Source organism: Chaetodon trifascialis, chromosome 16 (assembly GCF_039877785.1).
Source record: "Chaetodon trifascialis isolate fChaTrf1 chromosome 16, fChaTrf1.hap1, whole genome shotgun sequence".
Classification (NCBI taxonomy): Eukaryota; Metazoa; Chordata; class Actinopteri; order Chaetodontiformes; family Chaetodontidae; genus Chaetodon; species Chaetodon trifascialis.
The window spans coordinates 431354-452783 of NC_092071.1; the positions used below are offsets into that span (position 1 = coordinate 431354).

A 21430-nucleotide genomic window follows, 5' to 3' on the forward strand; every position below is an offset into this window, starting at 1 on the left:
TGTTTTGGATGCTGCTGTGACGCAGCTTTATCTCAGTTCAGTGATCTAAAGACAGGAAGGGGGACAGACAGAGTGTGGACGGAGGTCTCACCCTCTTCAGGTAGTCTGCCAGCTGCTGTGGACTCCAGCCCATCACCACCGACCTGGACGGCACTTGGTCGGAGCTCATCCTGCTCCGCCTGCTTCTAGAACACGACGTCCGTCCAGCTGGTGTCAAAACGAAGACCTCTGTTCTAACGAGAGGAGATCACCATCGGAAAGACAGACGATCACCTGGAGACGACTTTCAGCTTAAACGTCTTAAACGTCTTCAGATTTAACGTCCGTCCAGCTGCTCGTCCTCAGTTTGACGTCCACTGTTGGACTGTCTCAGACTCACAGACGTCCTCGTCCCTCGCTGTCCCTTCCTGCCAAAATGCACAAACAAACTTCTCAGAAAGACTCAAAAAATAAAATGACGGCCGACCGTCTTCAGAAAGTTTGACTTCCTCAAATCAGCACTTTGTTTCTCAGAAAAGAAAGCGGAGCAGCGAGCAGCAAACGTGTCTGAGGAACCAAAATGGCTTCCTTCTTTCTTTCTCTCTCTCCTCCACTCTTTCTGTGTCTCTCTATCTTTGAGGAAGTGACAGGGGTGAAGGCAGCACCCCCCCCCGTCTGACCACAGAGCGGAACAGATGCTGCAGTTGCACCCACTCGCAGCAGCTCGCCGGCCGACGGCAGCCACGACGCACTGTTAAAAACGGCAGCAGGCAGAAACTGACTCTGGATCAGTGTGACGCTCCAGCCTGATCCCTGCACAGACACTCAACGCTGAACCTGGGTCAGTTTAAGGAAATCTGCTCCACCAGGAGATTCACGTTTGACTAATGGAAAAAGTATCTGCCCACATTTTCCTGAGCTGAAGTACTTTGTACTTCTCATCTTGTCGGGGAGACGTTGTCCTTTTACTGCTCCGCTTTGATCTGACATTTCTGAATAAATAAGAAGCTCGAGCGACTGAAAGAACTTTCTGTGTATTAAACCAACATGGAGGTCCAGCAGGTCTCCATCAGGGCCTCAAACATCTGCTCAGTGACTTTAGTCTTGTCTGTTGGTCTGCAGCTCCTTAAAAAGTGCTGAAGTACTTTCTTCCTCCTCCTCCTCCTCCTCCTCCTCCTCCTGCAGTCTGAACAGAGCTTTAATAAGATTTTAACTTTCCTAACTTCACTCCTTCAGCTCCTCGTCTGCTCTCAGCTGTTTTAACGGCTCTTTTTTAGGAGAGTCAGAGGAAAAACCCTCCTCTACTTCCTCCTGTCAGTCATGTTGGTGTGATGTCACATGACCGGCTGCTTGTGAAAGAGTCTGAAAACGGCTGCGAGACGGCGACTCAACGCCGGCAGACGAACGGTCAGATCGGCCTGCAGGTGGACTTTAAGGACCACGCCTCCACCTGATGCCTCACAGACATCCAGTCTGATGGAGAGGTGCATTCTGGGAGCGCAGATACAAAAATAAACCCCACATGCAGATGTGGTGGTCATGGCTGATGGTAACAGCGGCGCTGCAGCGTGAAAATGATAATAAAAATAGTTTGGTGTCACACGGTGTCAGAAATAACCTCATTTTCATGTTAATTACATCGTGAACCAGAAACCTTCGACGAGTTAACGAGAAGAACATCTGAAACAGATCTGAAGTCATTCATTCTGCCTCTGAAACATTTCAGCTGCTGACAAACACGTTTCCACACCCAGCGGTGCCCAACACAGGGGCCGGCCCCTCAAAGCGTCGCCGGGTCAATCTGAGGGGTCGTCAGATGGTTACAGAAGGAAAGGCTCTGGACTTTGATTTGAGGCTGAAACAGGATGAGAGGCTCGACCTTTGACCCCGGGATTAATTCACACCAACCAGCTGTCAGATAAATGTTGAATACAGAGAATCAGAAAATGGAAAAACTCAACTAAACAACGTTTTTGTTTTTTTTTACCAAAGTTGAACTTTAGTAAAATACTGACGTGAATGTAGTTTGTTACGTTCCACCAACAGGAAGTACACGTTACCATGGAAACTGAGTTTAAGCAATGTTTGTCTTCACTGAACTTCAGTAAACTTCCTCTGCCGCGTTGCTGTAGCTTAGCATGCTAGCTTAGCTCAGCCTGCGCGGCCGCAGACAGGATGTGGTCCTCAGTGACACCTGGACAGGTGAAGCTGCTCTGGTGAATCAGTCGGTTTGTTGTGGTCGTTTTCCACCGTCAGACTCAGAATCCTCCATGTTCAGCAGCTCGTCTGGTCGATGAACCGGCCGAGCGTGAAGAGGAAAGAAAGCAGACTTCCTCTTCTTCTTCCTGTTGATCAAACCTGGTTTCAGGCTGCTGCACCAACAACACGACTTCCTTCACAACGAGAACCCGACTGATCCCAGGTCAGCCAGTATGAGTCTGACAGAATCTCATAAGAATCACACGTTCAAACTGGAGCTTCAACCACCCAACAACTGATTCAAGTTAATCACCAAATATATTGAGTAATTTACAGTAAAAACACCAAATATCCGAAGCACACCATTAACAACCAACAGCAGAGGGCAGCAACACGACACTTTAGTCCGTCTGATCTATCGTGATGTCTGAGTTCTGCGAAACAGGTAGAGACCTCTGACCTCTGTCCATCCACTTCAGTGTACTTCTGTTACCTGTCCATCTGAGCAGCACCAGGTCTGTCGTCAGAACGCTCTCAGCCGATCCCCGGCGTGGAGAGACGAGGACAACCAGCGGACGACGTGGAGAACAGACCCAGTGACAAGCTGGTACCAGCTAGCTGCACTGGCTAGCTAACATGCAACACAAAGTTAGCAGATACGAGTTAGCGTCACTGGCTAGCTAAAATACAACACAAAGTTAGCAGATAGAGGTTAGCTGCACTGGCTAGCTAACATGTAACACAAAGTTCACGTAGTAGAGACAGGTTAGCTATACTGGCTAGTTTACAAGCTCCAAAATTTGCCTGACAGACACATTAGCTTCACTGGCTAGCTAATACACAGTACAAAGTTTACTTACTTAGCAGACAGAGGTTAGCTGCACTGGCTAGCTAACAGGAGTCAGCTGCATTCTTCAGTTCATGATTTAAATCCAGTCCAACGTGAGAGGAGGCAGCCCGCTGTTTGGTTCTTGTTGACTTTCAGATACTTTTCAGTTCTGGACTTCTTGAGTTTTTAAATTGGCTACAATTAAATCAGCGATGCATTCACTGACACTTTCCATCAGTGGGATATTTTAACGTCAACTCAGACCACAAACACTGGAAGTGTTTTCTGTTCACGGTTAGAAACATATTTTATTGTTATTTCTACAAACAAACACAAAGTGGATGAGAACGGCCTTCAGTTTCAGGAATTAGTCAGTGTCACTTCCATAATCAAAGTTACAGGAAGCGATCATGAAGCTTTGTGGTGTTTCTCAGAGCTCTGAGTCGACAGCTCTTTACTTTATGTCCTGCAGGTCATTGGTTCGTTTTGTAAAACAGAATCAGCTCCTAAAGCATCCTGATAGGCCGTTTCATTGTCAGTCATGTCTGCAGATCTGTCATCTGAGTGTTTCTGGTGATGCGTTCACTGCAGCTCATCAGTCAGAGAACGAGCGCTTAGAAAAAAAAGTGTTTATTAAAATCTGAATTTCTCCAACAAACTTTATCCTGATACAACGAACAAGCTCTGACATGAACGACTGAAGCTGTTTGAGCTTTTTTCATCCTGAAGCCACAAATCATCGTTGGATGAGCTGATGTTTGATTCACGTCTTCACATTAGAGACGCTGAATTACTTCAAATCGTCCTGTTTGATTCCAGCTGCTTTCTCCACGTTAACGTTTTAACTCAGATTCAGGTTTATTTTTGTGTTTAAATGACGAGAAAGTCAAACAGCTTCTCACGTTTCTGATGGAAAAATGTCTCATCAGAAGAAACTTCTGCAGTTTCTTTGGTCTCAGCTTCGTCCGTCTGTCCGTCACTTCTGACAGCTGTTCCCTCAGAAGCTTCACTGCAGACAGAAAACATCCAAACTCCTCTCATCCACTTCCTGTCTCACCTGTCACCTGCCGTCTTCATTCACACAGACACTCAGAGGACGCTCGACTTCATCTCACAGCAGGAAGCTGCTGAGTTCAAATCATATCAGAAGTGACAGACTGAGGGCTGAAACTACCAAAATAAAAGCCTGGCTGTCGATGAAAGAAAGAATATTTTGTGGTCTCAGAGTCTGAACCGGGGCTGTGGACTAACGTCCTGCAGCAGGACTCCTCCGGCCCGTCTTCAGAGTCTCGTTCTGCTCTCAGACTCCGGCTGACAGGGGGGCAGATAAAATCAATGTCCTGTCCCGGTTGTGGTGGTCCTCACGGCGGAGTCGAGCTGCGGAGCGTCAGTGACTCTTCTTGGACGAGCCGAAGCCCGAGAAACCCATCACAGCTGCCATCTCGTCGTCCTCCTCGAAGTCCACGTCGTCCTCCGCCCGGCGCTTCCGCTCTTTCTGCTTCTCCTTCTTGTAGGCCTTCGCCTTCTCCTCCTGACAAACAGGAAGTGTTCACAGTTCAGATTAAACAGCTGCTGCAGCTCTGAGGCCTTCATCATCATCATCCTCATCATTCATTCATTCACTCATGCAGGTGAGCTGACACTGATCTGAGGCCGGCCAGGTGAGAGGGGAATCGACAGGTGGGAGGTGACAGAAGGTGTCTGCGGATCAGTCTAAATCCTGATTCTTCGGGCATCTCTGATTGGCTCAGCTGGTTCAGAGCGATGAGAACAGTGATGTGATTGGCTGACAACTGTATTAATCCCTCTGCACACCTGCGCCTGTTTGATCAGGATATGTCTCTACACAAGTATCCCAGCATGCATTTCACTTGAACCTGCATTCAGAAAAGTCCTTCCCTTCCTGCCCAGCAGGGGGCGTGTCCTCACCTCCTCTCGCAGCTCCTTCATGCGCTCCTCAAAGTCGTACTCCTTCTGCTTCTCCTCCATCTTCTTCTTGTTCACCTCGAAACGTTTCTTCACCTGATCCAGAGACGAGCGCTCGACCCGCATCGACATGCCCAGATTCCTCTGGTCTGCTCGCACGCACGCACGCACGCACACACACACACACAGTTAAATACAGAAATATGCTTGCACATGCATGCACACACAAACGCACGCACACATGCGCACACACACACAGTTAAATACAGAAATATGCTCACTCGTGCGCGCGCACGCACACACACACACACACACACACACACACACACACACACACACACACACACACACACACACACACACACACACACACACACACACACACACACACACACACACACACACACACACACACACACACACACACACACTGATGTCGTGTGGTGGTGAACTCACGTTTCTTTCCATTGATGTGATCCAGGAAGTTGATGGAGTCTTTCACGACACAGTCACAGACGTTACAGTAATAACTAGAAGAGAAGAAGAAGACGAGAGCCAATCAGAGCGAGGAAACGGACTCAGACAACAAAAACAGCTTCAATGTGTTGGACTCGTTTGTTTCACATCCAGCAGCACAACACGATGATTCATGGCGTCGCGTTTGTGATGAAGGTCGGCCCAGGCTCCTCTCTCTGAGCTCTGGTTTGGTCTCCACCTCCTGAGGAGAACATCTGCTCCTCAGCTGCTCTGAGTCTGTCAGCAGGACGTCAGCTGAGGCTTCTTACAGCTTTTATTGTGAAAGAAAAGCCTGGATGTGGAGTCACTGTCGTAAGGATCAAACTCTTCCTACCCGCCCATCTCTGCCTGAGGGGTGGTCTTTGTGATGACGATGGTCTTCCCCAGTTTGGACTCCAGGTCCACTTTATAGTCTCTGTGACGCAGGAGGTCCCGTTTGACCGGCGGAGCCGTTTTCCCTGAGAGACAGTTCAACGCACGTCAATGGGAAAATACTGAGGGTAACACTTCAGCTGTTAGACAGACATGATTATCATCAAATAATCAGTAAACAACAGAGAAACAAACAAAAGAAAACAGGACAAAAAACAAACCTCTGAACCAAACATTAAACTCAAGCTTTGCTCTGAAAAGTGGAAACAGTCAAATTTTAACTCCCGCTTTCACGTTTAAACATTGTTTTTACAGCAGAGTTTGATGTGAAGGAACAGAAGAAAACATTCATTCATTCATTCATTCATTCATTCATTCATTCATTCATTCATTCTGTGACGCTGCAGCATGAGTCGGAATGAAGGAATACAGAATGAAGGAAACCGCAACCGGGACGATTATGACACGTTTCCTGTCAGCTGATGTCAGAAGCTTCGTCCTGGAGATCGAAGCCTCTGCACAGCTAAAGTGAAGCTAACTGAGAGGCAGGCTGAGCACTGAGGCGTCTTCATCTGTCGCTCAAACAAAACAAACAAACCGGAATGAACTGAATCAGAATAGAAACAATAACTTCAGAAATCAATAATTAACAAACAGGAATCAAACAGACGGACCTCATCGCACCTGATTCAGCATCAGATCAATAACTGTTATCAGAATCCAATCAGTGGATCGTAGGCTGTCCAATCACCGTTCAGAATAAGTCAAAATTCAGCACAGCGACGAGCTGGAAATGATTGTTTGGGAGAATTTTAATTTCAATTTCAGCTTCAATCTCAATCTCACCATCTCGCCGCTCTCTGTCTCTCTCCTCGGCCAATCGTTTCTGAGCGAGGTTTTCATACTCGTCTTTGTCCCACTTCCGGCGGAAGTCATTCTTACTGGACTGGAAGAGAAGAAGAAGATGATCAAGAGTCAGAAATGACAGATCAGGAACACGTCCTACTCAGGTGCCTCACCGCTGCCCCGCCCCTTCAGGTAGAAACAAAACTCCTGGACTTACAAAACAAAATACCAATAACAGTTAAATGTTTGTGTCCAAACTGCTCCGCTGTCGTTCATGTTTGGTGACGTATTCCTACTCTGGAACTTATTCAGGTCTGAAAGAAGCTTCGTTTGTGTTCCATCAACGTTGCTCGTGGCTCATTGATCCAGCAAATCTTAATCGATGAGTATCTTCAAGACACTGCCAAAGTTATGCTCTTGTCCTTTCTGTCTTTTGGTAGCTGAAGACATTTGTCCTCATAGGTGGATAAATGTATTGAATCATAAGTGTGAGTCTTTCCGCTGATGCGTGTGAGATATTGATGCTTTTATTCTGAAGGAATCTGACCGGAAGCGCTTTTGTTCTTGCGGCTAGCGGAACACAGGCTAACAGTTAGCAGCGTCATTGTGTTTCAGCGACGCGGCGGATAGAAATAAACCAACACATTTATTAATGTTCCATGAAGCAGAAGAGTAACACGAAGAAAACGTCGCTAAATATTTTAAGAAAACCGGAAACTCAACGGTCTTTGGGCTAAGTTGGCTATCGTTAGCTGCTAGCTGACGCGCCGGCGTTTGAACCCGTTTCTAAGCACGTTAAACAGACCCAGTCAGAGCCGAAAGCCGCGCGGACAAACAGACACATCCGTGCTAACACCAAAGTCACGTAACAAGCAAATAACCTTAGATTTTTAATATGAAAAACGAACTCATATCAAGAACTCACCCCGCTGCCAGACGCCATCTTGTTTACTGAGTGACAGAATACGGCTGTCGTAAAATCAAATGCGTCAGTAAGAAGTGAACAGCGCCGCCTGCTGGAGCGGAGCGGAAAGACAGCGACTGGAGAACAGCTGCAGGTACACAGACAGGTGTAGTCATTGACAGTGACGTTTCATACCTGAGACTCTGCACCTGCCCGTCACAGCCGAAGGAGCCGCTTGATTCGCGTTTCTACAACCAGCTGCTCCAGAATCAGTTCTACTGACCAGAAAGACTGAAGATCACTAAAAAGCCAACGGAGGACAAACTGAACATATAATCACTGAAATCACATTATTTAAGAAGACAGACAGACGGACAGATGGATGGACGGACAGACAGACAGACAGACAGACAGACAGACAGACAGACAGACAGACAGACGGACGGACGGACGGACAGACGGACAGACAGACAGACAGATGGACGGACGGACGGACGGACAGACAGATGGATGGACGGACAGACAGACAGACAGACAGACAGACAGACGGACGGACAGACGGACGGACGGACGGACAGACAGACAGACGGACGGACGGACGGACAGACAGACGGACGGACGGATGGACGGACAGACAGACAGACAGACAGACGGACGGACGGACAGACAGACAGACGGACGGACGGACGGACGGACAGACAGACGGACGGACGGACGGACGGATGGATGGATGGATGGACGGACAGACAGACAGACAGACAGACAGACAGACAGACAGACAGACAGACAGAGACAGACAACAGGAGTCTTATTTCACTGAAAAAAGAAACTCCCTGTCCTCGGCCTCCTCTGATTCAAATAAAGGTTAAAAAACAAAACAAAAAAAACAACTCTCCACCTTTGACTTCTCGTCCGACCGGATGCAGTCCAGGTGAGGGGCGGCAGAGCAGGCCCCGCCCCTCTCAGGTGCAGCTCATTAAAAGCTGTGAAAGCTGAACAATGGCGTCTGTCCATCTGAAACGAAGGCGCCAAACTCAAGCTGCAAAAAATGTCAACCAGTGGAGTGGAAGGTGCAGCTCAGAGCCCGCTGCTGTCATCCAGGTAACTACAGCGACCAGGACTCAGGTAGAACCAGAGACACCCGCGACCCGGGACACCCGGGTGTCATTTCCACCTTTGTGAAAGTTTGTCTTCATCACTTTGAAGATTTGACTGAATCTAAAAATCTGTTGAAGAACAAAGAGCTGATGAGATTTCATCTGCGGTGTCACCTGTGGTCAGTGATTAAACCTGACCAGCAGCAGCAGGTGATTCGACTCACCTGGTCTGAGGCCACGCGCAGGTTACCGCTCCTCTCTGATTGGTGGAGCACAGAGCTGTAAAAATTAAGACCAGGAATTCACGTTTTATTGAGAATCAGCTGATTTATTCCTCAAACAAGCTGATTGTAGAAAAACAACATTAACTGATCACAAAGAATTAGATCGATAAAATACTGAAATGATCCGAATCCGAAGTCAATTTCAGACAGAAGCGTCACGTTAAAAAGTCAAAGTACACAAAGTTAACTTCACACTTCCTGTAAGTGCTTTTCATAGTAAAAGCACGCAGGAGAAGACAGCTGCAAAGCTTATATTATGAACTAGCAACAGGAAGTGTTTACCTTTTTTGCTAGTTCAGTGTCTGTTTCCAGAATAAACCGTCAGGTGAGTTTTGTCACACCTTCGCTGAACTAAACAGAAGGTTTGTTGGTAGAAATACACATTTATCACTTTAGTTTAATATCTTGATTTATTAACTTCTTTCCTCAAAGCTGTGAAGACTTGAAACTAATTACAAAACTTCATTTTTTTATAAGAAACTTGTTTTTAGGTTGAACCAGTTTAATTGTTTGATTTATTCAGAAGCTCCTGTTGATGCCGTTTGTGTTGGTTTGATGTCATTTAGTTTGTTTCCAGCGTGGACACGAAGTCTGCCGGACAGGGTCCAGGATCACAGGGAGCCAGGTCCAGGATCACAGGGAGACAGGTTCAGGATCACAGGGAACCAGGTTCAGGATCAGAGGGAACCAGGTCCAGGATCACAGGGAGACAGGTTCAGGATCACAGGGAGCCAGGTTCAGGATCACAGGGAGACAGGTTCAGGATCACAGGGAACCAGGTTCAGGATCACAGGGAACCAGGTTCAGGATCAGAGGGAACCAGGTCCAGGATCACAGGGAGACAGGTTCAGGATCACAGGGAACCAGGTTCAGGATCACAGGGAGCCAGGTCCAGGATCACAAGGAGACAGGTTCAGGATCAGAGGGAACCAGGTTCAGGATCAGAGGGAACCAGGTCCAGGATCACAGGGAGACAGGTTCAGGATCAGAGGGAACCAGGTCCAGGATCACAGGGAGCCAGGTTCAGGATCAGAGGGAACCAGGTTCAGGATCAGAGGGAGCCAGTTTCAGGATCAGAGGGACCAGGTCCAGGATCAGAGGGAACCAGGTCCAGGATCACAGGGAGACAGGTTCAGGATCAGAGGGAACCAGGTTCAGGATCAGAGGGAACCAGGTCCAGGATCACAGGGAGCCAGGTCCAGGATCACAGGGAGCCAGGTCCAGGATCACAGGGAGACAGGTCCAGGATCACAGGGAGCCAGGTTCAGGATCAGAGGGAACCAGGTCCAGGATCAGAGGGAGCCAGGTTCAGGATAAGAGGGAACCAGGTCCAGGATCACAGGGAGACAGGTTCAGGATCACAGGGAACCAGGTTCAGGATCAGAGGGAACCAGGTCCAGGATCACAGGGAGCCAGGTTCAGGATCAGAGGGAACCAGGTCCAGGATCACAGGGAGCCAGGTCCAGGATCACAGGGAGACAGGTCCAGGATCACAGGGAGCCAGGTCCAGGATCAGAGGGAACCAGGTTCAGGATCAGAGGGAACCAGGTCCAGGATCAGAGGGAGCCAGGTTCAGGATAAGAGGGAACCAGGTCCAGGATCACAGGGAGACAGGTTCAGGATCAGAGGGAGCCCGGTCCAGGATCAGAGGGAACCAGGTCCAGGATCACAGGGAGACAGGTTCAGGATCAGAGGGAACCAGGTCCAGGATCACAGGGAGCCAGGTTAAGGATCAGAGGGAGCCAGGTTCAGGATTAGAGGGAGCCAGGTCCAGGATCAGAGTGAAACAGGTCCAGGATCAGAGGGAGCCAGGTCCAGGATCACAGGGAGCCAGGTCCAGGATCACAGGGAGCCAGGTCCAGGATCACAGGGAGCCAGGTCCAGGATCAGAGGGAGACAGGTTCAGGATTAGAGGGAGCCAGGTCCAGGATCAGAGGGAACCAGGTCCAGGATCAGAGGGAACCAGGTTCAGAATCAGAGGGAACCAGGTTCTGGGTCAGAGGGAATCAGGTCCAGGATCAGAGGGAACCAGGTCCAGGATCAGAGGGAACCAGGTCCAGGATCAGAGGGAACCAGGTTCAGGATCAGAGGGAACCAGGTTCTGGGTCAGAGGGAACCAGGTTCAGGGTCAGAGTGAACCAGGTCCAGCATCAGCGTGTCCTGGCTGTGAGGCTGTGATCAGGTGTGACGTTGATGCCACTTCCTGTCCTCAGCTTCTGTTTCAGCCCGTGGTCGTGTGTTTGTGTGAAGGGCTGGTCGGCGGCGGTGTGGAACGGCTTCTCTGACCCGCTGTTGGCCGCCGCCTCCGGATGCTCCGCCCCCGAGCCGTGGCTCCTCCCTGGCTGCAGCTCCGTCTACGACAGCCTGGTCAGGTGAGAAACACACCTGGAGGCAACCATCATACCTGAAGGTGTGAAGAGTTTCTTTGCTGCTGAACTGAAGCTGCTTCCTGAAACGTGATGTCATCAGTCTTTACGTCCAGTGATTGGCTGACAGGTGAACTAACACATTCAGTAAGAGTGGTGGTAGAAGTACTCCGATCTCTTATCAAAGTGCCAATACTAGAGTGTGGAAATACTGCTATAAAATACACTCAAGTACAGAAGTACTGACATCAAGATGTACTTGAAGTACCAAAAGTAAAAGTACTCAGTAACCATTTCATCCCTTTAATGTTGAAGCCGGTGAGAGACGTCTTAATGCTGTGTGTTAATCATCAGGTATTTGTTGATTTGTAAAGTACTTGAGTAACTAGTCCCTGTCACCACTGTCCATCAGTGCAGCGCGAGGACAGAGACGTCCTCAACCAGCTGATGACTCGGCATCAGACAGGAAGTGAGTGAACAGGACGGAGCAGCCGCTTCAGCTCGCTGTGGCTTCAACGATGTCCCACGAGCTGCAGACGTCCTCCTCCGACCTCGTGCTAATTGTTGTCTTTTGTGTTGGACTCTTCTTCTTCTTCTTCTTCTTCTGCTTCTGCTGCAGTAACATCTCTCCGGTCCCGTCTCCTCCTGCTGCCGGCGGCCTGCGAGAACGAGAGCGAGCTGCCAGCAACAAACCTCGCAGGTTCACAACTTTTCATCTTCAGACAGGAAGCTGCAGGTGGACGGGTGGTCTGTCTGTCTGCCTGTCTGTCTGCCTGCCTGTCTGTCTGTCAGCCTGTCTGCCTGCCTGTCTGCCTGCCTGTCTGCCTGTCTGCCTGCCTGCCTGCCTGCCTGCCTGCCTGCCTGCCTGCCTGTCTGTCTGTCTGCCTGCCTGCCTGCCTGTCTGTCTGTCTGTCTGCCTGCCTGCCTGCCTGCCTGCCTGTCTGCCTGTCTGCCTGTCTGTCTGCCGGTCTGCCTGCCTGCCTGTCTGCCTGCCTGCCTGCCTGCCTGTCTGCCTGCCTGCCTGTCTGTCTGCCTGTCTGTCTGCCTGCCTGCCTGCCTGCCTGTCTGTCTGCCTGTCTGCCTGCCTGCCTGTCTGTCTGCAGATGGACGGCCTTTATTTGAGACATGTGGCAGCATTTCTGTAGAACTAAAACACCACATTCAACCTAAAACTACATTCAGATGATAAAAACTTTATTGATCCTGTGTGCTCCCTCTGAACTGTCTGTCCGTCCGTCCGTCCTCAGGCCGTCCATCTTGGAGCGTTGTATCCTGAAAGTGTCAACCAGCAATGTGGCTGTGGGGACGGATGAACTGGACAATAAGAGGTCAGTACATTCTGCAAACAGCTAAAACCAAACATGTTTTCTAAAAACCTTTACGAAGAATTGATGAGCTGAGTGTCTCATTCACTCATTTTTGCCACTTTTTAGACTTCAGTCATCAGTTAATCATCAAAGAAACATGAAAATAATAATCAGTCAATAATCAATCAGTCTGTGAAGATCCATACAGCAGAGGGACGCTGACTAAGCTCGATGTCACCTCAGATGAAACAGGAAACGTCTTCTTCAGTGTTCATTGATGTTTCTTCACACGGTCTTGACACTGTCCACCTGGAGGGACTTTCATTACATCACTGACCTTTGACCTCAGAGTTATTGTTCCCGTAGACCTCCTCTCGGCCGCTGCTTCTCCCGCCTCCCAGACGCCGCCAACACGGAGACCAACGCTGCGGTTCTGAAGCGGCGGCAGAAACAGATCCAGTACGGCAAGAACACCAGCGGCTACCAGAACTACCTGCAGCAAGTCCCCAGGTGAGACCGCACTTTAAACACAGTCCACCAGAACGAACCTCCACCAATCAACAAGAAGACGCCTCAGAGTGTCCTCAGTGATGCAGTGAGAGCTGTCTGTCCATCCATGAGGACGCTGCTGACAGGACCTCGTGTCTGTAGTCATTACTGAGGGGACAATGATCCACAGCTGAGCAGCAGCTGGTGTCAAACTGACTCCGTCGTCTCCCTCCTCTTCCTCAGACATCTGAGGGATCCGAAGCTCCACCCATCCACTCCCAACAAGTACAGGAAGTACAGCCGGCGCTCCTGGGACATGCAGGTGCGTCTGTGGAGGCGAGCGCTGCACCTGTGGGACCCTCCGACCGACGCCCAGCTGGACAGCCCCGACGCGCAGGACCCGGTGGAGCAGCTGTAGGTGGACGTCGTGTCAGAACTATTGATTAGTTATTATCGGCATTTGATATCAGCCCCTTCAAAGTAAAAGTCATGAGACAAACATGCTGTGTCAGGTCAGCTTTCACCTCCATGTTCATGTTTCTGGCGTTGTTCTTTGCAGACCACATTTATTTGGCTTTATTTTGTACTGAAGTCAAAAATCAGAGCTGCTCAGTCTGTCGGGATTATTCCTCTGATCAAAACATCAGTCGATCAGTCGACGACGTGCTCGTTCAATAAACACCAGCTGCTGTAGACGAAGCCGCTTTCGTGACCGCTGCTGCGTCGTCGGACTCGCAGCCGAAGATTTATCAGCTGAACATCGTGTGACGTCGGAGGAGTCAGCTGATCGCTGCACAGACTGACCAGCATCTCCTCTGTTGGTGAAGTCAGCTTTGTGAACGTGACCTCTGGTGTTTTTCAGACAGAGCCACCTGGAGAAGATGACCTCTGACCTGTGTGAGGACGGAGGAGACAAGCGGAGAGAGAAGGAGACTTGTGCAGCCTCTAAAGCCTCCTCTGCGTCTCCTCTGATGTCTCTGGAGCTGCCTGGACCCTGGAGCAGCCCGCTCTCACCGGTAAGCCATTCACTTAATGAGTCGATCCTCCGCGGTGACATCACGTCGTTCCTGTCAGCTGATCGCACAGCAGACAGTGTTTACATCGTGCAGACGTGGAGGACGCCATTTTCATCTTCTGTCTTCTTCTGTAGGACGCCGAAGGAGGACACAGGCCTCTGCGCTCCCCTCCCGGCCTCAGTCCGCTGACCGCCCACGACAACATGACTGACTGGCTCCGCCTCCTGCTGGAGGCCGACGACGCCCGAGGTGAGGTCACAGGTCATGACAACAGAGGCTTCAGGTCGACACACAAACGCTGCATTCAGTCAGTCAGCGCTGCAGCTGGTCATCGTTAGAATGTCCACCAGCAGCTCGGGTCACGACCTGTAAGACCATAAGATAAGATCATAAGGTAAGGTAAGATCATAAGATAAGGTAAGGTCATAAGATAAGGTAAGGTCATAAGATAAGGTAAGGTCATAAGATAAGGTAAGGTAAGACCGTAAGATAAGGTAAGACCATAAGATAAGGTAAGGTAAGACCATAAGATAAGATAAGACAGTACAGTCTGTCTCTGTTGACCAGAGGACAAAACAGAAGAAGACGAAGTGATCTTGAGTTTCTGTAACGGTCAAACGTGTTTTCACTGAGAACTTCTCAGACAAACTGAAAACAGGACGTCCAGTTGGAGGCGCTGTCCTCGCCGCTCTTTGTCCTCCACGTGTCTTCGTTGTTTGACTCTTTGTGGACATGATTTCTATTTTGTCCTCGTAGATTTCGGCTCTGATGACCAGCAGGTTCCTGTTTTTTCTGACCAGCTCTTGTGGAATCCGTACTGATTTGTCGCCGCCGTCTGAACCAATGAGGGTCAGCCGTCTGTCAGTCCTCAGCCATCGTCATGGAAACCTGACATTTGGACCGTGTGTGTGTGTGTGTGTGTGTGTGTGTGTGTGTGTGTGTGTGTGTGTGTGTGTGTGTGTGTGTGTGTGTGCTTACCAGTCTCTAGCTCATTTGTCTTTTTAAGATAATTAACGACAGCAGGAATGTGATTGGTCCTTGATCCGGGTTACATCCACCCCTCCAGGGTGTCTTGCTGGGGGTGGGAGGAGGGCTGCGACCTGAACAGAGCTGACGGGGAAGTGTTCAGATTTCCGGTCCACTCCTGAACGCGTCCTCTGCGGAGACGGCCGGACGCCTGGACCTGAGCATGGCTCTTTAGTTTGCACTTAGTTTTCTGTTGATCTGCATCGGACGAGCACTTTCACCGGCGTCATGTTTGAGTTTGAACTGCACTGAAGGAACGCGGCTGAGTTTTTGTCCTTAAGTCACTCGTTTGTGTCTGAAGTCTCGTGGTCACGCTGGCGTCTCTGTGGGACGCTGCTGTCGTCTCTGGTCCACCGTCACCTTCATGCTCGGTCTGTCCGTCCGTCTGCATCAGGCTGCAGGTCCTCCTCTCTGCACCTCCGTGTTTTTTCTGAAAAACAGATTCCTCGATGAGTGGAGGAGAGAAGCTGTCGCTTTGTGTTCGTTACTTTTACTTTGTGTTTCTCAATTTGTCATTTTGTGCTGCTTGAATATCGAGAGCAAAGCTGAAAGATGTGATTTAATAAAGATAAATAAAGTGTTAAAAATTCACCGACTCAGCTGTTTTCTTCTGTTGGTCACGTGTCCCCCCCCCGTGATCTCCTGGTGTCCCCTCGAAGAGTCAGAGGTGATGGTTGGCTCGTTGTCTCATCGTCTCTGTTAGTGGACGTAGCATTCTTTGTTGGACAGTCAAACTCTTCCTCTGTGGAGGACAATGAAGGTCTGCTGCTAATACAATAAATTAGTTTCCACAATAAAACACTTCCAGCGTGACATGGACAGAGACGCTGTCATCGACTAGTTTGCCCATGAAATCACTGTTAGCGCAGTCTGCAGTTACAGGCACCATGGACGCCATCGCAAAAATCAAACCAAATCAAATTATACTCTCATCAAAACTGTAGTTAATCAAATCTTTCCAGAACATATTCAGCATATACAGTATTTGGCAGACAATATGCAATCAATACAACTATTGACAATCCAACATTTGGAGAGCACAACATAACACAACTCAGCATTTAGTAACACACTCGCTCATCACTCGACGACTGAACGGTAATTCCCTTAAAGAAATGGTGGAGTTGCAGTTGCTAGCCATGTCGATCTTGCAGTCCCGAGTCCCGACAGTGCGCTGAGTATCTTTTTTTTTCGTGCGCTGTGCGTATAGTCCGAGCATCAGTGCGTATGAAGAGTCTGCTGCGAAATGTTTAAATCCGGACGGTCGGGTCCCAAATCCTTCACCCTCTTCTTGTCCACGTCTGACTGACGAAAAAATGGAGTTTCACGTAGAGAGACAATCGAGTTTTCCTTCACCACAGTCGCCATCCTTCCTTCACAGTCTCCGCTAGCCATCTTTTCTCTTCTCTGGAAATAGTTACAGCTGTGGCGCGAATGCTTGCTGATGGACGTGATCGATTCGATGAATTGTCCAATCACGCTAACATTAAGAAATTGGAAAACAATGCCATTGGTCTGGGCGCACAGAGGTGCAAACTAGAAGCGAATTTTCACACGCCAATGAAAAGCTGTCTGTTCGTAAACAATAAAAAGGTTTGCTAGCTCTCATAGCCTCCGGTTTTACCGGCGCCCTTGAGGAGGAGGCGGGCATTATATCCAATGGCAAATCGCAAGTCTAGCCTAAAGTCGGACGCATTTAATGGTTGCTGGCAGTGTGGCGGGTACCAGTACACCACTGCACAAGTAAAAACGCCATGTATTTTTGTTTATTTATTTCGTATTTGTTAGGTTTGACTGATTCATGGTTGATCTTGGTAGATATATAAAAGAGTCAATATTAAATGGGAGCGCCCTCTATTGACCAGCCGCCACTGTGTTTATCACAGTAAGAAATCTATCAGTCTCTGGTCTCTTTAGGCCATTGTGTCCCCTGTGTCTGCTGTCCTCTTGTCTCTGGTCTCTTTAGGCCATTGTGTCCCCTGTGTCTGCTGTCCTCTTGTCTCTGGTCTCTTTAGGTCATTGTGTCCCCTGTGTCTGCTGTCCTCTTGTCTCTGGTCTCTTTAGGTCATTGTGTCCCCTGTGTCTGCTGTCCTCTTGTCTCTGGTCTCTTTAGGTCATTGTGTCCCCTGTGTCTGCTGTCCTCTTGTCTCTGGTCTCTTTAGGCAATTCTGTCCCCTGTGTCTGCTGTCCCCTTGTCTCTGGTCTCTGTAGATCATTGTGTCCCCTGTGTCTGCTGTCCTCTTGTCTCTGGTCTCTGTAGATCATTGTGTCCCCTGTGTCTGCTGTCCTCTTGTCTCTGGTCTCTTTAGATGATGGTGTCTCCTCGTTCATGTCTCAGCAGGACGTTCCTGTTGGAGTTGGTGGAGCTCATTTTAAACTGATGATTCTTTTCATTCTGGATCAATCAGCTGATCATTTCCTCCATCGATTGATCGATGAACGATCACTGAAACCATCATCACTAAAGAGGCTCATTTTCTGTCAGTCCACTGCTTTCATTTATGACAAAACATCAGATTTGATCAACTCTTCATATGTTTGTGTGTAAAAACTGTAAACTTCAGTTCGTAGCAGCAGTGCTAATAGTAGTACTACCTAGTAGCCTCCCTCAGATACTACTGGACTGGAGTGAATTTACTGAGTTCCACTAAGCACGGACTGAGGAGGAGGAGGAGGAGGAGAGGTTACTGTGGGTCATCTGTCTGTGGAGGATGAAGGTGTCTCCTCCGTCCACACGGTGTGCTGCTGCAGCCGGACAGTGTGTGTGTGTGTGTGTGTGTGTGTGTGTGTGTGTGTGTGCGTGCGTGTGCGTGTGTGTGTGTGTGTGTGTGTGTCCTTTAACTGCACACATCACACACTGTTTCACCCGCTGAACATCTGGATCATTAAATAATGAAGCAGAAATAACTGACAGGCGCGTCAGCCGCTGCTCCGCTGCTGTAAACAAGCCGCTGCCTTTAAACTACAACTCCCAGCATCCTCCAGCGCGTCAGCCCTCATTCTCACTGATCTGCTGAATTTTATTTCTGTTTGTTCTCTTCGTGTTGGACTGATCGGCCGTCAGCTGTGCGGAGGGCAGATAACGGCAGAATAAAGTGGGAATAAGCGGCAGGTGCTGGCGCGGTGATGAGGTGAAGCGCCGCCCCTCCTCCTCCTCCTCCTGCCTGGCACCGTAAATGTTATTTATGAATGCCGCCGCTCGCGGGCGTGTGCGCGCACATTCTTCATTAGTATGTTTTAATAATTACAGGACGCTGGCCGCTGACTGTAGCCGATGTTTGGGTTAGTCCCGGACGCCGCGCTGCCCGCTGTGAGCGGCTGAATCCAGACTTTAATTCATTGTGGTGGCTTTGGTGCTTTGAACGGCGGCGGCAGGCGGAGCGGCGCGTTCCGCTCTTTAATAATACTGGGTCAATACACCGAGTGCCGCCGCTGTCTGCCAGCCCGCCGCATCCACCGGAGCCGCTTCAACCCGTCACCCGGAGGTGCTGTTCGACAAGGTAAGCCTGCCAGCAGCCGACAGTGAGCCAAATGACCGCTTGTTTGGTGGCTCTCCGTCTGTGGGAACTAGCTCGCCCGGGCTGATGATCCCGCAGCATCCCGCCGTGTTTTCCTCCTCTCACGCTGCTCAGAGAGCTCACAGGCCGGCCAGACGTTGTTATCATCACCGCTGTTATTATTGTTCGCTAGCACGGATTCTGGGTATGGGTTAGCCTGAGAAGAATTCGGGTTTATTCAGAATTAACCTTCCTCAGTAAATGGCTGGAGGAGGGACGAGCATCGAGAACATCCCCTCTGGTCTGTGCGGGGTTTGTTTGTGAAAGCAGCGCGGCTAACGCAGCTCTCCGGCTAACGCAGCTCTCCGGCTAACGCAGCTCTCCGGCTAACGCAGCTCTCCGGCTAACGCAGCTCTCCGGCTAACGCTGGGCAGGTCAGTTAGCTTCCGTTAGCTAGCTGCTGCCCCTGGATGCAGCCAGGCGGCCAGTGTAGCTCCGCGTGAGCCCGCAGACCCGCGGAGCAGACCGGCCTGAGCCCCCGGAGTCCGTGAGGCTGTGGAAGAGGCACAAGCTTCAGTCAGCCGTTTTGTTTCAGAGAGCAAAATGGCTGAATTTATTGTGCCGACCTTGAAAGTAATAAAGAGATGACATATTATTTATAGCAAGCTAACCGCTCAGGTGATGTTGAGCTGCACGGCAGCGCTAGCTCGCTCGGTGATGTAACCGGCCCTGCTTTATTACTGCAAACCGTAATTATTAGATTTTTCTGCACCGAGTTTATGTCCAAATTTCATAACTCTTCCCCCCATATTTATTTTGTCCTCAGACTGGAAATATGTGTGTTAGCATCCCTCATTGAAAACAATGGGATCTGTTAGCCGCATGCTAGCAGCAGCCGGAGATGCCCAGCGGCCTCAGTCCGGCATCAGAGAGGCGGCGCTGCACAAAGGCCTCCGCTGCTAGGGACAGGCTGTCATCCGCGAACACAGTGCCATTATTTAACCACTACAAACCACGTGTTTAACTGGACCCCGACTAACGCTGCACCAGAGGGTCCACCGTCAGGGGCTCCACTGTGTCTCAGCTGTGGCCCCTGACCTCATTTAGACCAGGGGCCAAACCTGTCAGGACTCCATCAGTGACGGACATTGGACACCTCAGACACGTTTCACAGAACCTTCAGAGCAGATATCAAACCACAGCCTGAGCCCATGAGTATCTTCACTGACTGGGTGATCAACAGAATTAATCAAGCTGTTTTCATAATTGATTAGTCCTTTTTCAATAAAATACCAAACATGTCTTCTTCTCGGATGTGAGGGTTTTAGGTTTTTCTAAAACCGCAAAACCATCACTGTGAGGGCGTCACTTTGGGCTTTGACAAATCATCATGATCTTCAGGCTCCGTCGAGGTCAGATGGTTTCGGCTCGTATTGTTCCTTCACATCGTCCGTGTTGAATGAACCTGCGTTTAATCGATGGTCACGCTGTTACACTGAGCCCAGATGAAAACTGCATCCAGGAGGACTCGAATGTCCAGCGTCACAGGGAGTGATTTGACGAGAAGTGTCCTTGTTAACGAGGGAGCCTTTAAACAGCAGGCAGCTGATTTTAACATTACACTCAGTGGCCACTCTATTAGGTACACCTGCTGGTTAATCCAAACGTCTCATCAGACGTGGTGAAGAGGCTCAGGTGTAACCAGGTGCTCCAACAGAACAGCATCTGTCAGCAGGTAACATGTGGAACCTTGAAGCGGTCGGCCCTCAGCGGGTTCCTGTCTGCTGAGAACAGGAATCGGGCCACAGCGGCACAGACTCACCTACACTGGACGGCAGAAGGTGGACAAACGTCATCCGGTCTGATGAATGTGGATCTCTGCTGCCACTCGCTGCTGGTCGGCTGAACAGCTGAATCCAAGGACCCTCCTGCTGCTGGAGTTCGGGAACATTTCCTCGGGACCTGAGCAGCAGTACCTGAGGATCGTCGCTGACCGCCTCCATCTCATCTTCTGTTTGTGGCCTCCAGCAGGAAAACGCCTCCGTGTCCACGCTATGGAGCGATGAGTTCAGTGTCCTCCAGCAGCGTCCGCTGTCAGCAGCTCACAGCTGTCCGGCCTGAAGTTTTCATGTCGGCTGGTCCTGCGGTATTAGAAAGGTGTACCTAATAAAGAGGCAGCTCTGCTGCAGCGGCCGATAGTTTGAACAGTTTGAAGCCTTTTCTCGTTTTTCATTCAAGCTGCTCACGTCGTCCACGCATTGATATCGAGTAGCACTGAAATTTAGCTCCAGATGTGAATGAATTATATTTCCGTCCGATCTGGAACTGAATCACCTGATTGGCTTGTCTGTATTCACCTGTATTGAACTTCTAAAGCAGGTCAGGTATCGGCCGTGACGCTGCTGACGTCCATATGAAGACAGTTTGTCTGTCAGTGTCTGCGGCTGCAACCAACAACTGTCTTAATTAATCATTTTGTCCAGAAAAAAGCATGAAATAGTGAAAACTCTCTTTAGAATTTCCTGAAGTATAATATTCAGTTTACGGTCAAACAACAAATCAAATCTCCACATTTGAGAAGCTGGAAACAGATGATCTTTGCTGACAGACTGAAACGACGAGGAAATGATCAAAATAGTTTCTAATTCAGTGGTTTTATAAACCGTATAAAACTCAAATTTTCTGCTAATTTATGAGATAAATGTTCTTGCTAAATTACCTAAAAAACACAACCTGGTTCCACAAAGTGCAGGTGATGCTAGATCTCCAATAAAGAT

The 21430-nt window shown here is 49.4% G+C and overlaps 3 protein-coding genes across 3 annotated transcripts in view; 1 reads left to right on the forward strand and 2 right to left on the reverse strand.

Moving 5' to 3' along the window:
* The window catches only part of lcp2a (lymphocyte cytosolic protein 2a), a 9539-nt gene extending 9266 nt beyond the window's left edge, over nt 1-273 (reverse strand). Inside the window, exon 1 of the mRNA XM_070983067.1 lies at nt 92-273. Within this exon, the coding sequence (XP_070839168.1) occupies nt 92-169 (78 nt within the window). The 5' untranslated portion in view covers nt 170-273. The remainder of the gene's footprint in view (nt 1-91) is intronic.
* A 3352-nt stretch (nt 274-3625) lies between these two features.
* On the reverse strand, nt 3626-7630 carry zmat2 (zinc finger, matrin-type 2). The gene is made up of 6 exons (XM_070983829.1): nt 7593-7630; nt 6668-6767; nt 5784-5907; nt 5390-5463; nt 4937-5082; nt 3626-4538 (listed from the first exon to the last, which is right to left on the reverse strand). The coding sequence occupies exons 1-6, from the start codon at nt 7608-7610 to the stop codon at nt 4395-4397; spliced, it is 606 nt and encodes a 201-aa protein (XP_070839930.1). The 5' UTR covers nt 7611-7630; the 3' UTR covers nt 3626-4394.
* A 929-nt stretch (nt 7631-8559) lies between these two features.
* On the forward strand, nt 8560-14994 carry slbp2 (stem-loop binding protein 2). Its single transcript, XM_070983830.1, has 9 exons — nt 8560-8672; nt 11166-11324; nt 11938-12018; nt 12566-12646; nt 12992-13135; nt 13358-13528; nt 13977-14130; nt 14265-14379; nt 14887-14994. The coding sequence occupies exons 1-9, from the start codon at nt 8620-8622 to the stop codon at nt 14949-14951; spliced, it is 1023 nt and encodes a 340-aa protein (XP_070839931.1). The 5' UTR covers nt 8560-8619; the 3' UTR covers nt 14952-14994.
* The last annotated feature ends 6436 nt before the right edge of the window (nt 14995-21430 follow it).